This window comes from Kogia breviceps, chromosome 2 (assembly GCF_026419965.1).
Source record: "Kogia breviceps isolate mKogBre1 chromosome 2, mKogBre1 haplotype 1, whole genome shotgun sequence".
NCBI classification, from domain to species: Eukaryota; Metazoa; Chordata; class Mammalia; order Artiodactyla; family Physeteridae; genus Kogia; species Kogia breviceps.
The window spans coordinates 132,437,716-132,458,668 of NC_081311.1; the positions used below are offsets into that span (position 1 = coordinate 132,437,716).

The following is a 20,953-nucleotide window of genomic DNA, read 5'->3' on the forward strand; positions in this document are numbered from 1 at the left end:
GTCATGTGTACTTGATCGTTTATGTTTTTGTCTGCACAAATTTAGCAGGGATAAGACATGCCTGTGCCTACAGATTGCATCCCCCCACAGATTAGCAATTTATGAAACCATTAAAAAACATATATGGAGCAATTTAAGGTCGCTTTAATCATATTTTAAGTAGTGCAAAGTTTTTGTAAATTTAAATAAATTGCTTGTATCTGAAACTAATATTCTAGTGTCAAAGGTAAAGGTAAGTCTATAGATTATATTTCTTCCTGGAGGGATAGATATTAATCCATTTAATAATGTACACAGATATAATGTCTCTTTAAAAATATATATGAGTGTAAAAATTACTAAAGGATAAAGAAACTTTCAAGGATTTTCACAATTTTGTTCAGAAGGAGAGGATACAACGGGCCAGTCCATAATAAGTTAAAAATTGTATTCAAATGAATTGAAAAATAAAATTTCTCAACTAGAATTTGACTAATCAGAATCTTAAATTAACTTGCAATTTTTCTGTACCCTGATTTTAGGAGAGGCATATACCACCACTCCCCCCAAATAATCTAACAGTCTAATATATTAAAATATATTCCATGGTATATTCTGATATTCTGGAGTCAATATATATTCAGCCCAACCCATACAGGACAGATTTTCATTTAATCTTTGATTAGCAAGTGTATTTGAATAACCAAATAAAATTAAAATTTTTCTGCTGGTTTGTGCATTTTCTTTATACGTAGGTAAATGCACGTTGTTCTTTTACAGCCGGGATTAGAAAGCCATAGCATGGCATATACTTCATGGAAGCTAGTTTTGCCACACAAATCCACTAAAATTGTACGTTTTTTGGAAAGAAAACAATGTGCGTCAATAAACTCTTTTGCTCAAATTCAGGATTGCCCTAAAATATGAGTCAGAAGAAAGCTGTGGATATCAGTTTGCGTCTGTAGCACTTTAGCAGTTCTGAAGAAGAATCCCTCCCACCCCGCCCCTGCCACCAAAGAAAAAGAAAACTTAGAGAAACTTGTTTCTGAGCACTCAAGGAAACGTGCCCAGTGGAAAACATTTTAGGGATTTTGTGAATGCAGTTAGAGACAGAATTTTAAATAGAAAGGCCTTTTTGTCCTCATTAAAGCTGGCCTATATTCATGTATTTGGAGATGGTTTCCTCTACTGTCAGAGATTTATAACTCTAAAACTGCATTTTTTTTTTTTTTTTTTTTTTTTTAGCGTGTGGGAATGAATGTAATTCACTATAAACATCTCAATCCAGAAGGGTATCTGTCCTCAAAAGTGACAAGGTTCCCTATCTCCCTCTTGAACTTCCATGAGTTGAGGATCATCTGAGTTGTATCCATGAACAATTTTATCCTTTGCTTTCTTATTTGCTTGGAAGGCATTTTCATAACAAAGTATGGGTTTAGTAAAAGCAGTAAATAGGAGTCTCCATGCAAGAGAAATTGGAGTTTCCTAACATGCACATGATTTAAAAAATAAAAATAAAAAATTAGGTGCCTTAAGATGCTGGCAGTTTTAACATTTGGAACAAGAGTTCATATATATATTTACAACCTAACTGCTCAATTTTACCTTACAAGCTTCAATTTAGGAAAATATACAGTACTTTTGCATATAATGGTAACTTGTGAGCCCCTGAGTCAAGTAGAGAGGATTTAAATACAAAAAAAGGAAATCAGCCATTAAAAGCACTTACATTGTATGTGGAATAAATAGTACAAAATGATTATTTCCCCGGAAGACCAGGATCAGAAACATGCCTATGAAGACCCAAGATTCCTACAGTGCTTAGGGATGAATCTGTCAAAGAAGGATGCCTAATTGGATGAAGGCAAGGTTTTCTTTGCCTCGGGGGGTGAAGCTCTAAAGAGAGATCACTGTCTTGTTTTAAAAGTGAAGTCAAGTTGTCTTCCGAAGCTGTGTTCAGATGTACCCCACTTGAGAGGGATTCTTTGGATTTAAGTTTAGATTTTTCAAGGTCTAGAAATTCAGGACACTGATAGAAAGAAAAGAGAAGAAAACATGTTTTTATAATTCATTTGGACATATTTCTAAAATCACACTCATGAAATCTAAACATGTTTTCTTTTTCCATAAATCTGTATTTGATTAGTGGTATTAACCAATCTTTCCCTGTCAAAGGTGGGTCAAGATACTGAAGGTCAGGTATCAGTTTAGATAATCCTATATAACCATTCCAAGATCTTTAATTTTACTCCGAAGCCATATCAGATTATTATTATTATTATTATTTTAAACACAATATTTCACATTGAGTTTTCCAGATGAGTTCTAATTTAAAATTCCCAACAAAACTGGGATCAAAAAGGTGGGTGGGAGGGAGGGAGACGGAAGAGGGAAGAGATATGGGAAGATATGTATATGTATAACTGCTTCACTTTGTTATAAAGCAGAAACTAACACACCATTGTAAAGCAATTATACTCCAATAAAGATGTTAAAAAAAAAAAAAAGGTGGGTCATTTGGTGAGTACATTTGGAGAACAAGGAGAAAGAAAAAAAGAAAGGAAGGAAAATCACCCATCCCTTGGCAGAAAATATTATCTAAATCCACTGAAAGCAAAAAACAAAGTATATGGTTTTGCATGTTTCCCAGCCATTCAAAACTCGAGATAAATTAATCTCTACTTTCATATTTTAGAAAAATTGCATTATTTTCCTTCAGTCACATTACCTCATGCTATTAATATAGTTTCATTCCCCAGAGCGTTTTGCACTCAATTCCCAAACTTCTAAAAAAGTTTTTACAAGATAGTTCTGTAAATTCTTATTTAAATCATTGTTCTTAGGTCCAGTTTGGCCACAGTGTTTAAGTAATTAAGAATGAAAAAAAAAAAGTAATTAAGAATGATTCCCAAAATAGAATTCCAAAGGAGCTGGACTTTTCATATTAACATAATTCAAAGGGCTCCTCACAGGACTTCAGGGGAAAGATAAGGACACTAACATTCCTCTTACCATCACCAAGGTGAGAAAAGTTTAGAGCTCACTGGTGATGGGTGGGGCACAGATGTGGTTACTAGTCTGATTACACTTGGATCTCAGGTCTTGCTATTGCTTGTTTTTGCTGCTATTTCTCTGCCCCTTCCTTCCTGAGACCTTCTTGCTCAAGGGTGCCTCTGGTCACTAGAGCAAATTACAAACCTTTATTTGAAGCATTTTTTGGACCCAGGGCTAATCCTTAGCTTTCAAAGCTCTACCATTTATAAACTTAAGTAGATTGATATTTGAAAAAAAGCTTGTTCTTTAAAAAAAAAAATACTAGTGTTTTAAGATCATTCTTCTAGGTCCATTGTTCCCAAAGTTTCAATGAGCAAAAGAATCGGGGGCGAAGGTCGGGGTTGGGGAGCTTGTTTAAAATGGAGATTACAGGGCTCATTCCCAGATGTTCTAATTGAGGAAAAACGGAGATGGGGATGAGAATCTGTATTTTCCACTGCAGCCCAGGTGATTGTGATTCAAGTGGTCCCTGGAAACACACTTTGAGAGACACTCTTGGTTATACGCTATCTATACTCACTCGTGAGGAAGGACTGAAACTTCGATCCGTCTTGATGGATGCTACCGGATGACTGGTTCTCATCAGGCGGATGACAGGTCTCTGATACTCGGCTCCTGTAGTTACCATACTGTAGGCTGGGGGGACCACAGTGGTTTGTTTCTGCAGCAGCTGTAAGATGGTCTGGACGTCTGCAGTCATTTGGGATTCAAGTCTGCAGGACAGACAGAAATGGGGGAAGACAGTCCTAAAATTGTCCAGGATTGCAAAGCATTTGAGAAAATTGCAGCACCACCAAAGAACAGAATTACGGCCCTGCTTTAAACAAGAAGGACAGGAGAGGGAGCACGGAGATGCTCACTTTCTATATCACACGATCGTTGCTTTCCTGTTCGTTGATCTTAACAAAAAAAACAGCTGAATGAAGAGGCTACATTTTCACAGTGTACATTGTATTTTTTTTTACAATTAAGCTTATTGATTTCAAAATGTAAAACGCATTCAGAATCCATTTTTAATCAGTCATTTTCTGTGCTTTTTATCAGGTTTTGGTCAGTTTCTTGCGAACATTTTATTTACTGTTTAAATAGAATTCATAGCATGTTTCTCTTATAGCTGCAACAACTGGATAATTTCTTATGTGTTCCAAATTTATATTATCTATATTTTACTTTACCTCTCTCCTATAAACACCAAATGTTGTATATCATTCATTGTATTCTTCCCTTAATGTTAAGTACTGTCAAATGCTAAACTCCTTTCCCATCTACAGTTTGGAGCCTTTGGTAATTAGGAAACAGACCAAACGTAAAAGTTCATTTGCTTCTGTAACCCATCTGGCTTGCAAAATACCAGTCTGATCTTTTTTTTTTTTTCCCTAAAGCTCACAAGTAGCCTACTGGCCTGTTAATTTCATTCTCATTTTAAATTAAAATTCAAGAGAAAGATAGCAAAATACAATGGATCTGATTCCCCTCCTTTGCGTGTGTTAACAGTATTAAAAAAGGATTTTGTGGGTATAAGAACAGAAAATTTGGACCATATGCCCCTTTAGAAAACTTTTCTTTTAACTCTTCACTTATTTGTGCTTACTATTTTGTTTCAGTGAAAAATGCAAGGAAAAGGTAAATCTTACCAAAAATTTAAAATCATAGACTAATTTTGCTCAGTTACATACATGCTGTATTTGTGAAATTCGAAGTGGAGAGAACTTAGCTTTTGATTTGAGAGAGAAGAGAATAAACCTGGACAACATGAGAAAAAATCATTTTTTTCCTTTTAGTTTTTAACATTGACACTACAAATCTTCCTTCTGAGAATCATGATAACACATTATTTGTGCAGGTTTTCTATATTTGGTATATATAGCCATATAGCTTAGGGTCTTCTAAACAAATAGCTATAAATTATACATGATTGTGCCTGGCACATGTCAAAACCACACACTGAAAAAGAAAATTTGAATTGTCAACTAATTTATCTATTTGTTACCCATTGTTCCGATCTAATATTTTTATGGTGCCAACTAAACAGGGGAAACTCGTTATTTTACTACGTATCAATTTTTTCTTTCACACTTCAAGGTACAGCACAAATTTTTACTGCACTCCCAAATCCTCCCTTATTCAGAATTAATTTCTCTCTCCTCTGAGTCCCCAGGGAAAATTCTACATCCATTGTAAATATTTCTGTATGAATGTATCCCCTCATTAACAGCATTTAATATTGGGGGAGTGGCTTGCACATTACATGTAAAAGGCTTTGGGGATGGGGAGTAGAATAATAAAAACTGCATCAACGAATGGGATTCAAGACCCAATAGAGAGTCCAAAATTATGATAACGATTTTGAGTCCTCACAAAACCTTTGTCAAACAGCAGGGGTCTCCAAGAAACAGGATCTCTGTCTCATAGATTCTATCTATTTGAATAGTGTCGATGAGGGAAAATCCTGCTGGAAGTGTGTCATAGCAACATGCTACCATGAGTGGGATTCCCGAACACAAGACCGTCACATGCAGGTAGAACAGCTGGTGCAGGGTGAGAACAAGACTGTGCCAACATGACTTAGCTAAGACAGCAGACCACCTCTGTCAACGTGACTTACCTGTTCCAGGAAATCTCTGCCTGGGAAAAGTAAGTCTCAGGGAATAAATAACTATACTCCTTCAGGAAACTTCTACAGATTAACTCCCCGGAGACAGCAATCTGCTCTTTTGAACAAGAAAACTTGCTTAATCAAACAAATTTTATTTATCCGTACTTGCTTCAAGGTCTTCACTTCACTGTGTCCATCAATTCTGAACTATCATATTATGAACTTTGCCCAGATCCACTCAGTTTCCCACCTTGAAAGGCCCAGGCTCCAAAGTCCTATAAATATCCTACTTCTTACTTCCCCTTCTGAGATAACACTTAAGAATCTGTCTAGGTGGCGGTCTCTCTTCCTGCAGTGACTTTGAACCAAACTTTAGTTTGGTTTTATTAACCAGTAATCTGATATTTTGGGTAGTTCAATGCAATGGATTGAATGCTTATGTTGAAATGCTAATGGTGAAATCCTAACCCCCCATGTGATGGTATTAAGAGGTGTGGCCTGTGGGATTTAATTGTCATGAGGGTAGAGCCCTCATGAATGGCATTAGTGCCTCATAAACCAGAGCCCCAAGAGCTCCCTTCCTTCTTCTACCATGTGAGGACAGAGTGAGAAGTCAGCCATCTATGAACCAGGAAGCTGGCTCTCAGTAGATACTAAATCTCCCAGCAGTTTGATCTTGAACTTTCCAGTCTGCAGAACTGAGAAATAAATATCTGTTGTTTATAAACCACCCAGTTTATTGTATTTTTGTTATAGCAGCCCAAACAGACTAAAACATGAAACAAAGAAGAGATTTAGTGAGGAATTTCTTTTTTTTTTTTTTTGGTACGTGGGCCTCTCCCATTGCGGAGCACAGGCTCCAGACGCGCAGGCTCAGCAGCCATGGCTCACAGGCCCAGCCGCGCCGCGGCATGTGGGATCTTCCCGGACCGGGGCACGAACCCGTGTCCCCTGCATCGGCAGGCGGACTCTCAACCACTGCGCCACCAGGGAAGCCCAGTGAGGAATTTCTTTACTATGCATAGGTTGTACTTTCATGTTTTATGGCTAGGGTCTATCAGCTTCATTGGAATGGACTCTTCTAATGACACAAGTTCTGCTCTACTCTGGAAGAACTACGGAGAATTTTGAAAAAGTCCAGCTTTGTCTTTAAAACAGAAAAGAATAACCCAATTTTATAACTTTTTTTTTTTTCGTCAGTGAAGGCATATACCACTCCAAAACAAGCCACTTTGGCATATTGATTCTTTTGAGCTGTAGGCACTTGGAGAACAGCAAGTGTGGGGAAAAGCTTTCTCTGAACTTCCCTTATCTACCTAAAGGCAGATCTTCCAGAAGGAATTCAGCTGTCATAAAACCCCTCCCTGGGAGTTTCAACAACCAGGGAAGATTGACTTTTGTCACAGAAGAGGCATCACACTGAGACAAACTTTGTCACAAACTATCATACCTCCCAGCTGTTCTTCGAAAGGACCCATTCACCTTCCTAACGATAATTCATTCTCCTCTAAGAGACCTACATCCCTCAGCCCCTTTCCCTATTAAGATGGTATTTAATCTTTAGTTCTCAGGCACCTCAGGGAGTTACTAATTTTCCCTTGAGTATCTCCCATGTGTACGTGAGGTATACATGTTAATAAATTCATGTTTGTTTTTTTCTTATTAATCTGTCTTTTATTATAGGGGTTTCAGCCAAGAACTCAGAAAGGTAGAGGAAAATTTATTTTTCTTCCCCTACATCAGCACAGCTATACAGCTGTCTAAAATGAATGTTTTCATTCACTTATTCAAAGACCCACAGTGTACCAGGCACAGTGTTCTGCAAGGGATGGAATAATCACTGAAAGCTTTTACATCCTCTAGGGCCTCGCTATGCAAAGCATGGTCAAATCTGGTAGCTTGTTAGAATGTGGAATCTCTGCCGATTCCAGACCGAGGCTTAGAATCTACATTTTAACAAGATCCCCAGGTGATTCGAAAGCACATTAAAGTTTGAGAAGCACTGCTTTAGGACCAACAATTAGTGATTTCCCGATATATGTATATCTGTAGGCATAATATATAAATATGTAAGAACATTTCTTACGTAAACTTTTAACCCTGCATATAGTTTAATTGGTCATTAAAGCAGAAAAGCAGCAGCAGCCAGGACAATTCAAGATAGACCATTTATGTTTGTTTTTATTGCACTGTGTACTTAATATTTGTATTTGGGCAAAACAAATGGGATAGAATTCACAGTTCTACTATATTTGAACAGAATACTGAGGCTAAACAGAGTAGACCCAACTCTAGAAAGAGTCCCAGGATTCTTACCCTGCAAAGTTGAAGTCTAAATTGAGCTGCTCTCTTCAAACTTTTTTTCTATACTTTTGCCTTCTAGAGTAAACTGGAGGTAAGAGGTTCTTGGAGATGGCAGTGCAGTAAAAATGCAATGTTTTGGATTTTAAATCCAAAAGAGGCTAAGGTGAGTCAGGCAATAAAATGTTTGTGACAATTTCAGAGCTAAATAGGAAGAAGTTAGTCAAAGAAAATAAATATGTTAAAAAACATATAGATGCTAGGACACGTCAAAAAAGATTTAGTTGCAGTTTGGCTGTGAAAAAAGTATCATAAAAAATTCATTCTAAAACTAATGTAATAAAGTAATAAGAGTTATTAGTATTAAAGTACGGTTGCAAGCCAAATGGGTCCTGGATGTATATGCCCTTAAAAGTTTACACTTTCAGCCCCAGGACACATTAAAGGCAAGTATTTTCAGTAATCTTTGATTTACACTAGCAGCAATGATTGGTATCCATGACGAGGCAACAAGGGAACCTTAAAATCTCAATTTTCATCCAGAAGAAAGGTCCAAATCAGGAAACACAGAAACATATGAAAAGCAAGAGAACATACTCAGACAAACATCAATAATAGAAGTTAAGTTCATTGTTAATCATATTTTACCTTTTACCGGGGCTTCCCTGGTGGTCCAGTGGTAAAGAATCCACCTTCCAATGCAGGGGACATGGGTTCGATCCCTGGTCAGGCAACTAAGATCCCACATGCCGCGGGGCAACTAAGCCCATGCGCCACAACTACTGAGCCCACACGCCCTGGAGCCCTCATGCCACAACTAGAGAGAGAAAACCTGCATGCCACAACTAGAGAGAAGCCCGCGCACCTAATCGAAGACCAGACGCAGCCAAAAAAAATAAAGAAAAAATAATCATATTTTACCTAATTACAACACTTTCTATTTTGTAGCATATACACTCTCCACGTGTATTACCTTAGTCTTTACAACAGTAATGCAGGTCAGTATAGGTCAAAGAAAGAAACTGAGGCTGGAGAAATTTAAATGACTTGACCTAGTCATCCCATTAGTACTTAAGTAGAAGAGTTATGACTTTAATCTAGGCTAACCAATTGCAAATGCTGTGTGAGTATCATGCTGAAGAAATCACTGCTGTCCCTGTCACTAATCCATTCATTCAGTAATTTTCCCATTTACTCCAGGAATTGAATGCGTACCATATGTTTGACAATAAAGGAATGGGCAGGAATCAAGGAAGTTAAAGTACAGAGATCCCACTTTTATCAATTCTTTTGTGTGTACAGTGTATATTTTGATATATGTTATGGCTAAAAGATCAATGTAGCTTGGTATAAATAGCAGGGAGAGATAGTAAATGTACTAATTAACTAAATATGCTTCTCTGAGCAATAATAAGTATGATCATGTCAAGTTCTTAAACCTTAATTAGGAATTACTGACTCTAAGTAAATGATAGTTTGTTTTAATTTTCTCAAATAAGTTTCAACTTTACAAGACTTTCATTTGGCACTTGAGAATGGGATATAGACCTCAGTTTTTTAACTTTTAAACTTTGATTAAGTTACATGAAAACAAAAAATACAAAATTAAATCTTTAATTCATACAGTATTGTCATGCTTCTGTTTGAAATTAAGGCATACAAATTTATTTCAATTTACAAATTTGTAGGTTTTCTAATTCCTTTTGTCTGTTTGAATTGCTAATTCATCTTTCATGGTAATGTATGTGTGTGTGCATACATTTTTGTTTACTGTATTGTTTGACACTGTTCAATTCGGGCATAAAGATTTTAAAAAGCAATAAAACTACAAGCAGCATTGATAAAACACAGAAGAAAAATTAAGCATAGATAGCTAGCTTATGTAGTAGAAACAAAACTCATAGAATGTGGTAAGTATAGAGAACAAGTAAGCAAGTAGCTTGTTACACACGGGCAGAATTCATAAGATGCATTAAATACACACAGCATGGTAGCAACCTGCAAGACATCCCAAAGATAGAATAGAAATATGATGTAACAAACCAGCACATGGCTTATACATGGAAAGGGATGGAAAGAACAAATTATTCTCCTGTCACCTCTGGGTACATGACTGCCACCCCCAAGTGTGGTCACCCACTGGTGACACACACACAGTATAAGCTCCTTCTGACGCCTCACGTTTTTTACCTATAAAGACCAATAAAACACATGGCTGTTCGGCAGCCTAACTGAAATGCCACAGCTGTGGCCAGGTGTACTTGGCCTTACATGTCTGTGATAGAGCAAGTGTGTCATTGGCACTGGGGATATTTTTTTATCTGTGGACTCCTTTTGTGCAAACCTAAACTCTGGTCCTCATAACCACACCATCAGCCTGGAAGGCTGATGAGGTATATATATAAAATTGCATAAATCAGGATACAGGTTGTATGGTTCTTTTACCAGGATTGCACTTATTAGAAATGTTTTAATTACCCCATCTGGCACTCCTCATCACTCACTGTGTGTTTTAAATTGATTTAGTAAATCCTGTGATTTGAACATTTTAGTTTAATCCATGCAGTTTTCTGTCTGTGACTACTGGAATACCTTGCCCAGTGATGTCCTGGAAACTACCTTGAATCGAGGTCACTTTCCACATGTAACACAACTAAAGCAGTATCATACTCATACATCTATTTTTTTTTTCCCTGAATGTCATTGATCAGTTTAATTTTAAGGAATCCATGTAGATTTGGGTTAAGGGGTTCCATACTTCTTAAAACCAAAATTTATTCTTTATCTTAGAAGGTTAGAGATCAAAGATGGTGGGAAAATGGAGAGGATCTGGACTTTAACTCAATCACATTTTTGACAAGTTGGCTGAAAAACTAAATGTTTAAATCATTTTGTCAATATTCTGAACAACCAAAAAGTGCAAAAGGAGGATTGAAAGAGGAAGGGTATTAGTCAACAAACTAAATATGAATTATTTTGAGGGGATAGAAAAGGTTTCTTAGGCAGCCAATGCTGATGATATATACTAATTTTATGACAAATTAAGAAAAAATAGGATTCATGCTGCCAAAAGTGTGAAGCGTTCTAAGTAAATGCTCCTTGCAAGACAAATTAATAATTCTGTCAACTTTTAGTCTTTTAAATAAGTAAGTGTATAAAGAAGTGTATATGCCATCTATGGTAGGACGAATTTGCTATTTACGGAGAGTAAGGCTAGACCCAGCTAAGGGCTTGGATTACGTTTTCCCTTTGCCTGGCTATTGCTTATACCTGTTAAGCTGTTCTTGGAGCAGATCTAATCTTTGCTCCACTTCTCCGTAGGCGAGGTCACTTTCGGTTTCAGAGATCCCCCAGGCAGCTCGCGGAAGCACTGAGGGACTAGACTCATCAGCCTGAGTTCCCGCAGTCTCTCTTTCCCAGCTTCTGGTGTCAGCGATATCTGTGGGAAACAGCAAGATGGATGTCAACTTCTTTGGGTGCCCATTTGTAGCTCCAGAGACATCCGCAGTACAAGCAGGAAGGGATCTTGGAGTTTAACGGGGAAGACAGAAAACCAGAGTGACTCAGGGACCTGTCCAGGGGCCACAACCAGTTGGTAGCTGAATCTCATCCACCCTGATCCCGTCTGACACTTCCCACACCCATTTCCATACGAATAAAAACATACAGCCAGTTATGAGTCTTGAATATAATTTTGTCTTCTTTCTATTTTGTGCTAAGAGGAAAACATGGATGGCCAACCCCGAACTCTGGTTAGAGAGCCATGACTTTGTGCTTTTACATTTGGGAAGAAACGGCATCATTCGTATGTACTGCTGCACCTCAGATTTAAGATTTTGGGGCTCTTTCACCCAGAATAATTTGCATACATGGTTCAGAGTGGGCTCAAGAAGAGGCAGCCACGGGGAAGTGACCGATCTTCAGACAGATTCCCTTAGGCCAACCCAACTCAAAGTAGAGCCAAGGAACCATAAGCCATTAAAGATGGGAAGAGTCCTAAAGTCTCTAGTCCTATGACATTATTTCATGTTTTTATATTTCCTTGTAGCTCCTTCTGCATTGTCCTTTAACGTAGTCTGTCCATTAATTTCCAATATTTTTTCTTGGGGCTCTTTTATTTAGAATATTTTTATGCTGCTATACTTTAAAACATATTGTTTATCTGTTCAAGTCCACTTTTCAGATGGTCCTCATGTCTGTTATGTTCCAGACACTCTGCTAAACTTGGGGGAGTTAGAGATGAAGAAAACATAGGCCCTGCCCTTGAAGAATTCAGTCTAGCAAGGTTTTAATCATTGTCCTTACAGAGATTCATTTTCTGAGCCTCATTTAATTTACTGTTTCTCCTACAATCTGTATATGCAAGTTGTCAATATTTGAGGGCAAATATAATATCTTACTTTCCCTCTCATTTCTGTCAGAAACTTTTGATGGCTTTTGCTACGCTTTCTTCCCCTCAACATTTCACGTATCTAGAGAAGTACTTAGAATGATTAAAAGGCTGGGAAATAAAACCCAGGAAAAAATACCAGAGAATTAATGCCGAACAAATATTCAGAACACACATATTAATGGTCGGATGATGCCAATGTTTCTCCCTGTCTAGCCTCTTGCTAGACAGTAAAACAAAAACAGTAAAAACTGATAGGATGGAAGTTACATATCATGCTCAGAAGTTTCGTGCTGAGTTTATTTCAGAGATAAAGAAGGAGCATCTTTTCCTCCCTGGGAGGGCTGGTGGGAGGAAAAGACTGTCTAGAACTGGTCTTCCTTTTTACATGGAAATAGACTTGAATAACAAAAAGTGATTTTGCTTTGATAGAAAGCATTTTTCCCCCCTTTGGATGAGTAGTTATGATTAAACACTGACAAAACTTATGTAAAGTTAAGGAATTTATATCCTTGGCTACTTTAAAAATTGGATAGAAAGTAACTGATTTGGGGACGATTAGCTATGATTCTAGAAACAAGGAACAGGATTTATAGGACTTCTTGAAGTCCCTTTCCTACAGTTTCTCCAAAAGTACAGTCAGATAGCTCAAAAGCACCTCCTATCCTCCAGTAGCAGACACAATTTCTGTATCTTTTCTTCATGGTTTTTCTATCGCTATACTTTTATCACTGAATACACAGAAATATCTACTGAGGTACCTACAATTTCGGCTTCAAAAGGGTGAAGCTCTAACAAAGGGATTAGCATATCCAAAGACAGTATTAGAAAAATATAAGGTCAGGGTTCCCTGTACTATTGAAATGGCTAACAGACCTCACAAAGCTTGCTATGAATTCCAGAATGGTTCTTTGTGTTTAAGGCTTCCTTAGCCTATGGAAGCCTGGTGTTTTGTTCTTTTTAAAGTGACAATATATAATTTCCCTTTATACTTAATCAAACACAACAAATGAAAATAAACATCAAAAAATGATAATGCTGAACTTTTAAGTGCTGTAATACATCAGCAGATTTTCACTGAAAAGTATGATTTACTATTCACAGACATGTGACTCTCTTTAAAAGGCAAAACGATAATATGACATCTTAGTACACTAGGTTTTCAATTTTGGAGAATTAATGCCAAACAAATATTCAGAACACACATATTAATGGTCGGATGATGCCAATGTTTCTCCCTGTCTAGCCTCTTTCTAGACAATAAAACAAAAACAGTAAAAACTGATAGGATGGAAGTTACATATTATGCTCAGAAGTTTTGTGCTGAGAAAGCTTAGAGAATATCCACTTATGCCTAACAGTTCTCATTCTCAAATCATATATAATAAACTGATTTTTAAATAACAGTGGTGAATCACATGCAATAAATTATGTAGGATTCTATTTTTTCTTCAGTGCTCAGGAAAAAAACCTGATAATCTTCTCTTAACAAAAAAGAATAATTGTGAAGTATTGGGTAAAGTCTTCCTTGATTATAATTTACTCTTTTATTAAAATCAGTAATGTGTGATTAGCTTATTTTAACAGCAATATGAAAGAAAAAAGGAGTTCAAAGGGGAAATCCTGCTTAGTAATCTTAATCAAAATGAACATCCTTGTAGATACTTTCTAAATATAGCTCAGAAAAAATCTGCACTTGGTTGCCTTGGAAAATGTTGCTATAGTTGCAAGACACATTTCTAGAAATGGATGAACAGAAAGTAAACTTTCACTTTGCTCTGGGTACACAATTTTCCTACAGTCAACTTTTGACCTCAATCTAAGTAGGATCAGAGTCCATTTAGTTCGATTTTTTCTTTTCAGTTTTGTCTAAAGGTGCTCCTCTGTTGGATTCAGCATGACAAATGCTTGAAATGTTAAGTGGCATTTCCATTGATGATAAAACTAAAATTTGTGGGGATTTAGGAGCTCAAGCTGCAGCAGTTACAGCTACACCCTACATCTTATTCAAACCCTTCAACATTGCACAGTATCTCACCTTAGAAAATCACTAGGGAATGAAATTTGCAATGAATAAAGTTTTAGAATTCTCCATCGGTTGATCGTATTGATTATCCAGGGTAACCATGTGTCACACTGATAGACTCTATAACAACATCAGTTATGCTTATTCATTTGACATGAATATTTAACTATGAATTTTAAAGGTAATTATTTGGATAGGGATCGCACTGTACATTTTTGAAAATTAAAATTTGTAGATATTAAAATGATCGGTTAGAATACTATCTTGTATTGTGCATGTAGAATAGCTAATTTAAAATAATTGGAAGAAGTGGCAAAGCAAAATATAAGATGAAGGGCATGAGAATTCATTGTCAGCAAGAGTCATTATAAAGTCAAATCAAATCCCCAAAATATATCATTAACGACTTGTCACTTGAGACTTTAAAATGCAAGAGGAAAACAACAAAAAGTATTTTGAAAAATGTCAGGCCCACGTTATGCTGACTCTTGGAAATAGTAGGATGGTTCAGCAAGTTCTTCAGAACTTCTGCCTTCCATGATACAACCTGTTTCCACTTTTAGTACTTCCCAGAATCCGTTTTCATAAATAACTAAAACGGGACGTTTGGTAATCACATCTAATATTCCATTCTTCCATTGTGATAAATTAGGTACTATTTTTATCCACTTCATCAAGATTTTAGATTGTCCAGAGAACATCTGCATATATTCTGAGCTTACTTCAACTTGGGGTCACGGCAAAAGCTGATTTGATAAGATAGGGAAAGTAACTCAGGAAAAATGTAAAGCCTAAACATCCTAGATTCAATAAAAATTTGTTGTCAGATATAGTCACTTCGAATAATGCTGACAATGATAGGTAATATTTACTTACTCTGTGTCATAATTTTGTATCCTGCCAGGTCAAGAACATCCTATTTTCCCTTCATTTCTGTTATATTCTTTTGATTTTTTTGCTACACCTTCTTCATCTCTACATTTTTATATATCTAGGAATATATTCAATGATTAAAGGGTTAGAAAAGAAAAACTGTGAGAAAATACTAAGCAGAGTTGGGGATTTTATTTCAGAGAAAGTAATTGATGCATGTTCTCTTGTTTAGCAATCACAACAGACTAGTTGGTTAGAAGGTATTATTCCTATTCTGAAGATGTGCAAACTGCGTCTTAGTGGGGTCTGTCAAATCACTTTCTGAAAGACATAAAGGGAGTAAGTCACAGAGTTGAACTTGGAACCCAAGCAGCCTGCCCGCACCTGTTCTTGCACCCACTTAGCAAGATTTAACAAGATCCGTATATCTAGCTCCTGGTGAGAAGTTAATTGTTCTCTCATGTGACAGTCCTCAAGTTTTCCTGAGTTTTCCACCCTTTAGCATCTAATCTGGATATACTGATTAAGCACAATTACCCAGTTCATGCATATTTTCTACAACAAAACCCATATATTTGGGTATCCCTTTTAAACAAATGTGTTCAAATGAGTTGGATCAAAAGCATACTTTATTTAGGAGCATTTCTCCCCGTTTTCTCATAATTCCCAGTAAACTGAAATTCTTTTTGGTATTGATTGCATTTTTATTGCATTGGTCTTTCTTGCTATAAAAAAACAGGTTTGGGGGTGAGGAATGGATACAGAAGATACATACAAGAATCAATGGGTTTGCTCTCTTCAAATACTCATCGATCCCCTCTCCCCACAGAGTCACTACAATAGACATTCCTACAATGTTCTATGTGGCATTATGTTAAGTCTGCCTGGCCACACAGACCCTCCTATGCTATAAGTGGGAATAATGACCACTATTCCAGAACACTGCAAACACTTTGTAGATGATCTAAGATTTGATCTTTGCAAATATATCACAAAATTGCATATTAGATTAATGTGCGGTATGGTTCTTCATTTGTGCAAAGTCACCATTTTGTGATTAGTCCTGAGGAGAGACAATGAGATTCTGGAGAAACTTGATTACCTTTGCAAGAGTGACTTCTTTTATCTATGGGAATTCTTCCTGAGGTGGGTACTGTTTCTTCAAGATCAAGTCCAGTTACTTTCCCTATTCCTGGAGGAGAATCTACAATTCCTGAGAAGAGAGGCTTTTGTTCATCGTCAATGGAGGAGATGAAAGATGAAGATCTGCTTTTTTTCTCTTCAAAGTGTTTCTTGGACCTCTGATAATGTCTTATGGTATCTACAGAGTCTTCAGGATCATGTGTAGTGCTTCCTTTGCCAAAATCTATCAAAGAAAAGTTATTTTATAGAAGAGAATCAAATGTGAGACTCTATGCCTACTGCACTATCTAGCGCTACATAAACTACCTTTGTCATAGTGATTTTTGGGGGGAATAATTTTAACATAGATTTTTTTTTAAACTGCCAGAAAAGTTGTCCTTTCTCTTTTTCCTACTGAGAATGTAACTACTTAAGAAGATTTTTTTTTTTCATAATTCACGGGACATTAGATTATCTTAATGAGATACACTATTCATTCCAAAATTAAAAGAATATCTGTGGTAGTAATAGCATTTATATCTCTGAAAAAAAACTTTAGGATAACTTAAACCTTATTTATACATGCTCAACAGTCATTTGTATTCTTAAAATATGGTGTACTATTTCTTGAAGGAAATGATAAAGTGAAGAAAAATGTGTCCCAGTTCTAAAATGTCACTGCTATGCAGCTTATTGTTTGTTTGTTTTTAACCTTCATGCCCTCTCATCTGTGGTGGTCATTCCACATTGTGAAGGTCAAAACCGGAAGCCTCCTTGTGGTAAAGGCTGGCAGGCTGAACTTCAACCCTAGTTCAATGCATGTAATGGCCTTGACATTCCAGGCAGTTTGGTTGTGCAGGATATTGAAAAGAATATAAAGCTTAAACACAGTAATTAAGGTAGGTTTACCTATTTACATTAAAGCCAGTAGTGCATATTGGCTGCTTTATACTGAAATGTCAGGATAATTTCAGCCCTGAAGGTTGTGTTAGAACACATTTCAGCGGGAAAAACTCCAAGAGACAAATCCCAAAACTTGTTTCCATTAGTGTCCTGGGGAGACAGTATAATTCTCCATCTGGTTACTGCTAATAACTAACCCACATACTCCAGAAGGTATATCATTTTCTAGAGAAATGTTTAAGACGGTGTCTCCATCTATTCTCTGCCTGGTTGTGCTTACTTTGTTATTTATAGAAGGCCAAATGAACTGATTTAAGGCCACTCCAGAGAAACTTCCAACTGTTTTTTAAAATTCCCATATGGCACAGAAATTAAACAGAGATCTTTTTCTTCAATTTAAAAAAATCATAGTTTAAAATATGAGAAGCTAGAAAGCAGCCCAAGGCAAAAATGGATAGAGTTTAAAAACCAGCTTCATGTGAAATTGTTATTAAGGAGTTAGTTTACACCTTGCCAATTAAAGTTCAATGTAGTGCAAGCAGATCGCTTAATTTATTTTCTTTAAGATTCCCCACTTGCTCAGTGATTTCATCATTACTGAGAAGACCACAGACCTTTCCAGTCTCAAGCATTGTTGACATCATTGATTACTCGGTATCACTTATATTTCTCTACTCAACCACTAATCTAGTTGCCTGTAAATATACAGATCAACTCTTCTTACACAAGCCCTTTCTCTCCAGTGTCACGGACATAGCCTTCCTTCATTCTTGTCATCTCTTCCTCTGTTTCCTTTGATTTTAACTTCTCCCCTCCTGAAAATTTGATCAACATTTCCCCACTTTATAAAGATATCATTTCATTCCTCAAAAAATAAGTTTCCAATTTTATGCTAGTAAATGTTAAAAAATTAAACACTTCACTTCTCTAAATTATACTCAGACCTGCTCTGTGAATTGCATCAGTTTGTTGCTCCTAAGTAAACTTTTGTGCAGTTCGGGGACCAATGGGATTTGAATCAACAAAGGCTTCTCACCTTCCCCCAAATGCTTTTCTTTTAAACACTTGCATGGAATCTTTTCCAGCGGAATCAAATGTAAACTGAATTAACATCTAATTCATATGTCTCTGATCTAAGTAAGGATAATGCTAACATAGGTATTTGTAATGAATGTACATCACAAATTATTAAATCACTTCACCTTTTTGGCTTGAAAGACCTTGGGAGTTCTCTGTAGACTTGTAAATCCTCATACATAGTAAAATGTTCTGTCCCACCTGCCACATGGGCCTTGGTCTTAGTTTACTACATTATGGCTTGATTTTGGATGCTTAGGCACAAATTCATCACTCAACATATATTGTTAAACTGAATTATAACGTACTGATTTCAACTTGGGACATGTGTTCACAAAATGTGGTGAATGAGGGATTTTTATTTACTTCTCTAGTGAAACGGAACAAATTACTTCATACACATGGTATCTAAATCCTTTAGCAAGAATTTCAGGTAAAAGCAGGATCATGAAAGAAGAAGAAAACGTTTGATATCCTTGAATTTTTTCTAATACGTAGGGGAAATTACTCCACATTTATTTCTGTGTTCATTGCCACTGGATCATCGGCCAGCTGCATTTTGGAACTTGGGCCATGTGAACAGTTTCTCTGATACAGCCCAACTGCAACATTTTTCTATTCCATACTAGATAAATCAAAGCTTCAAATCTGATCATTTAAAATGACAGTTGAAATGACAATCTATTTGTGGGTTAAAAATGGAAACTGCTCAGGCTTAGGCTGGAGGTTGGCTAATGGAATACATGATATTGGGCTGAAATGCATTATAATTGGCCTCCAGGTACCTCTAGATTTTGATGGCTTGTTCCATTTCTAGTTAAACTGGATTATTTAATAGACATTAAATAGCATTAGGTACTATTTTCCTTAATGTTATTCTTAGTGCTATTTTATTATTTCTTAATGTTGTTTTCTTAAATGCTATGTAGAAATAGTATTCCGAATAGTAATCTGAGTAGTTTTTACATTTTCCCTTTTGCTAGAAATGAGACTGTATAATCATTCCTGTTACCATCGTTTTACAAAGAAAAAAACCCTGCCTATTTAATTAAGCCTTGAATTTTTCTGATTTAGATGACTGAAAACTTTTTCAAAAATCCCTTGTTTCTGTAGGCTGACAGTTCACCTCCTCCCCTTTTCTCACAGGATCCAATTCTAAAGCAGTTGTGAATTGTCTTGTAGGTGTCTCTCTGTGTTCAGGATGGATTGAAGAGCACAGAACGAATGTCCTGATGGAGTGGTTGACCCATCCATCTTAAGAATGATTATTAAGATTCTTACATTTCAAACAATCTGGGAACAAATGCTTATGCTCTCTCCATCATTTATGGAGTCTTTCTCTCAGGTGATTTATCATTTTTATTTGTCAGACCCAACAGGTGGACCCAACTTTTGGTAAAAGAGAGGCATTTAATGTACTCTCTCAGCATTTGTGTTTAAGATTTCCTACTGGTAACGATTTTGAGATGAGTTGAGCATTTTCCAGCCGAATGCATTAAAAAACATTTATTTCATTGGAAAATTGGAGTCCAAAATAAATTGCTTCATTTGATCTCAAGTACTTTAGTTCTTCTCTAGCATCAAAGAAAGCTGAAAGTGGATTGGAGTCATTTTTCTATATAAATAAAGATAAAGAATTTATCTTAAAAATTAAAATAAAGAAAGATATATTTAAATATTACTGAAATGGATAACAAAAGCTAATCATTATTTATTATTGGAGAAGATATTCCAAAGAGATGCCAAAGTATAATAGCAATATATTTAAAAACTTAATAAAATTAGAATTTGACCCACCCATATTCTGTAAAACCAAGTTTAACAGTGTATATGTTTACTCCTAACTTCAATAACTTTCATAGAAGTTATTTATTTTGGAGAAACACTTTAAAAACTTTACTGACTTTTGGATGGCAATGTGAAATCACTAAGCCAACATTACAAGGAGATAAGCTTTATTGCTATTCTTTGAAACAGAGGTATGATGAGTTCAAGACCTCTTTCCACTCATTTTCTGGAACACTAGATTTTATCAGTTGATATATATAGAAGTGCCCATCTCAATAAAAATTACATGGGTAGGGAAATGAGAAAATTGCTCTTAGGTTGTGTATATCTCTTAAAATGGGTTCCTGTTTTATGAAATGTGTGGCACTATCTAAATCCAAAGTAAAGAAGATGCTGAACATTTTTTTCACCTTCATTTCCATCCCTTTGGTTGGTACAGTCATATCTTTAGCACATTTTAATTTTTTCCTGCTTTTTGGGGAGGCCTGTTAATTGCTGTTCTCATTGAATTATTCTCTCTCAAAAGGTCACTGGCTCCCTAAATCAGCCATTAGTAGCTACTTTGATATTGCATTTTCCGTTCATAGAAAAAGTTGAGCAGAATATTCCAAATATTTGGTCACAAAAGTGCTATCAGTAAAAAAATATATATATGCTTGTGTGTGTGTACCTCATGTGCCATTTTACATGCTACTGTACTAAAATATATGTATATTATAAAATATGTACAACATAAAATTTTATTTTATTTTATTTTGGCTGTGCCACACAGCTTGTGGGATCTTAGTTCCACAACACAAAATTTTAAAAGAAGTATTCCCATAACCCAGAAAACCACACTGAC

General features: G+C 36.1%; 1 protein-coding gene across 14 annotated transcripts in view; it reads right to left on the minus strand.

Annotated features, from left to right (window-relative positions):
* Nucleotides 1-1,222: 1,222 nt before the first annotated feature.
* Nucleotides 1,223-20,953, minus strand: part of KCNH7 (potassium voltage-gated channel subfamily H member 7) — a 455,266-nt gene continuing 435,535 nt past the window's right edge. For all 14 annotated transcript variants that reach the window (XR_010839123.1, XR_010839125.1, XR_010839124.1 and 11 more), the window contains 4 exons: nucleotides 16,322-16,585; nucleotides 11,201-11,369; nucleotides 3,554-3,746; nucleotides 1,223-2,008 (listed from right to left, as the gene is read on the minus strand). Coding sequence is in view for 11 of the 14 variants with exons in the window: in XM_067026191.1 (XP_066882292.1) it covers nucleotides 1,739-2,008; nucleotides 3,554-3,746; nucleotides 11,201-11,369; nucleotides 16,322-16,585 (896 nt within the window). In the remaining 3 variants the exon portion in view is untranslated. The remainder of the gene's footprint in view (nucleotides 2,009-3,553; nucleotides 3,747-11,200; nucleotides 11,370-16,321; nucleotides 16,586-20,953) is intronic.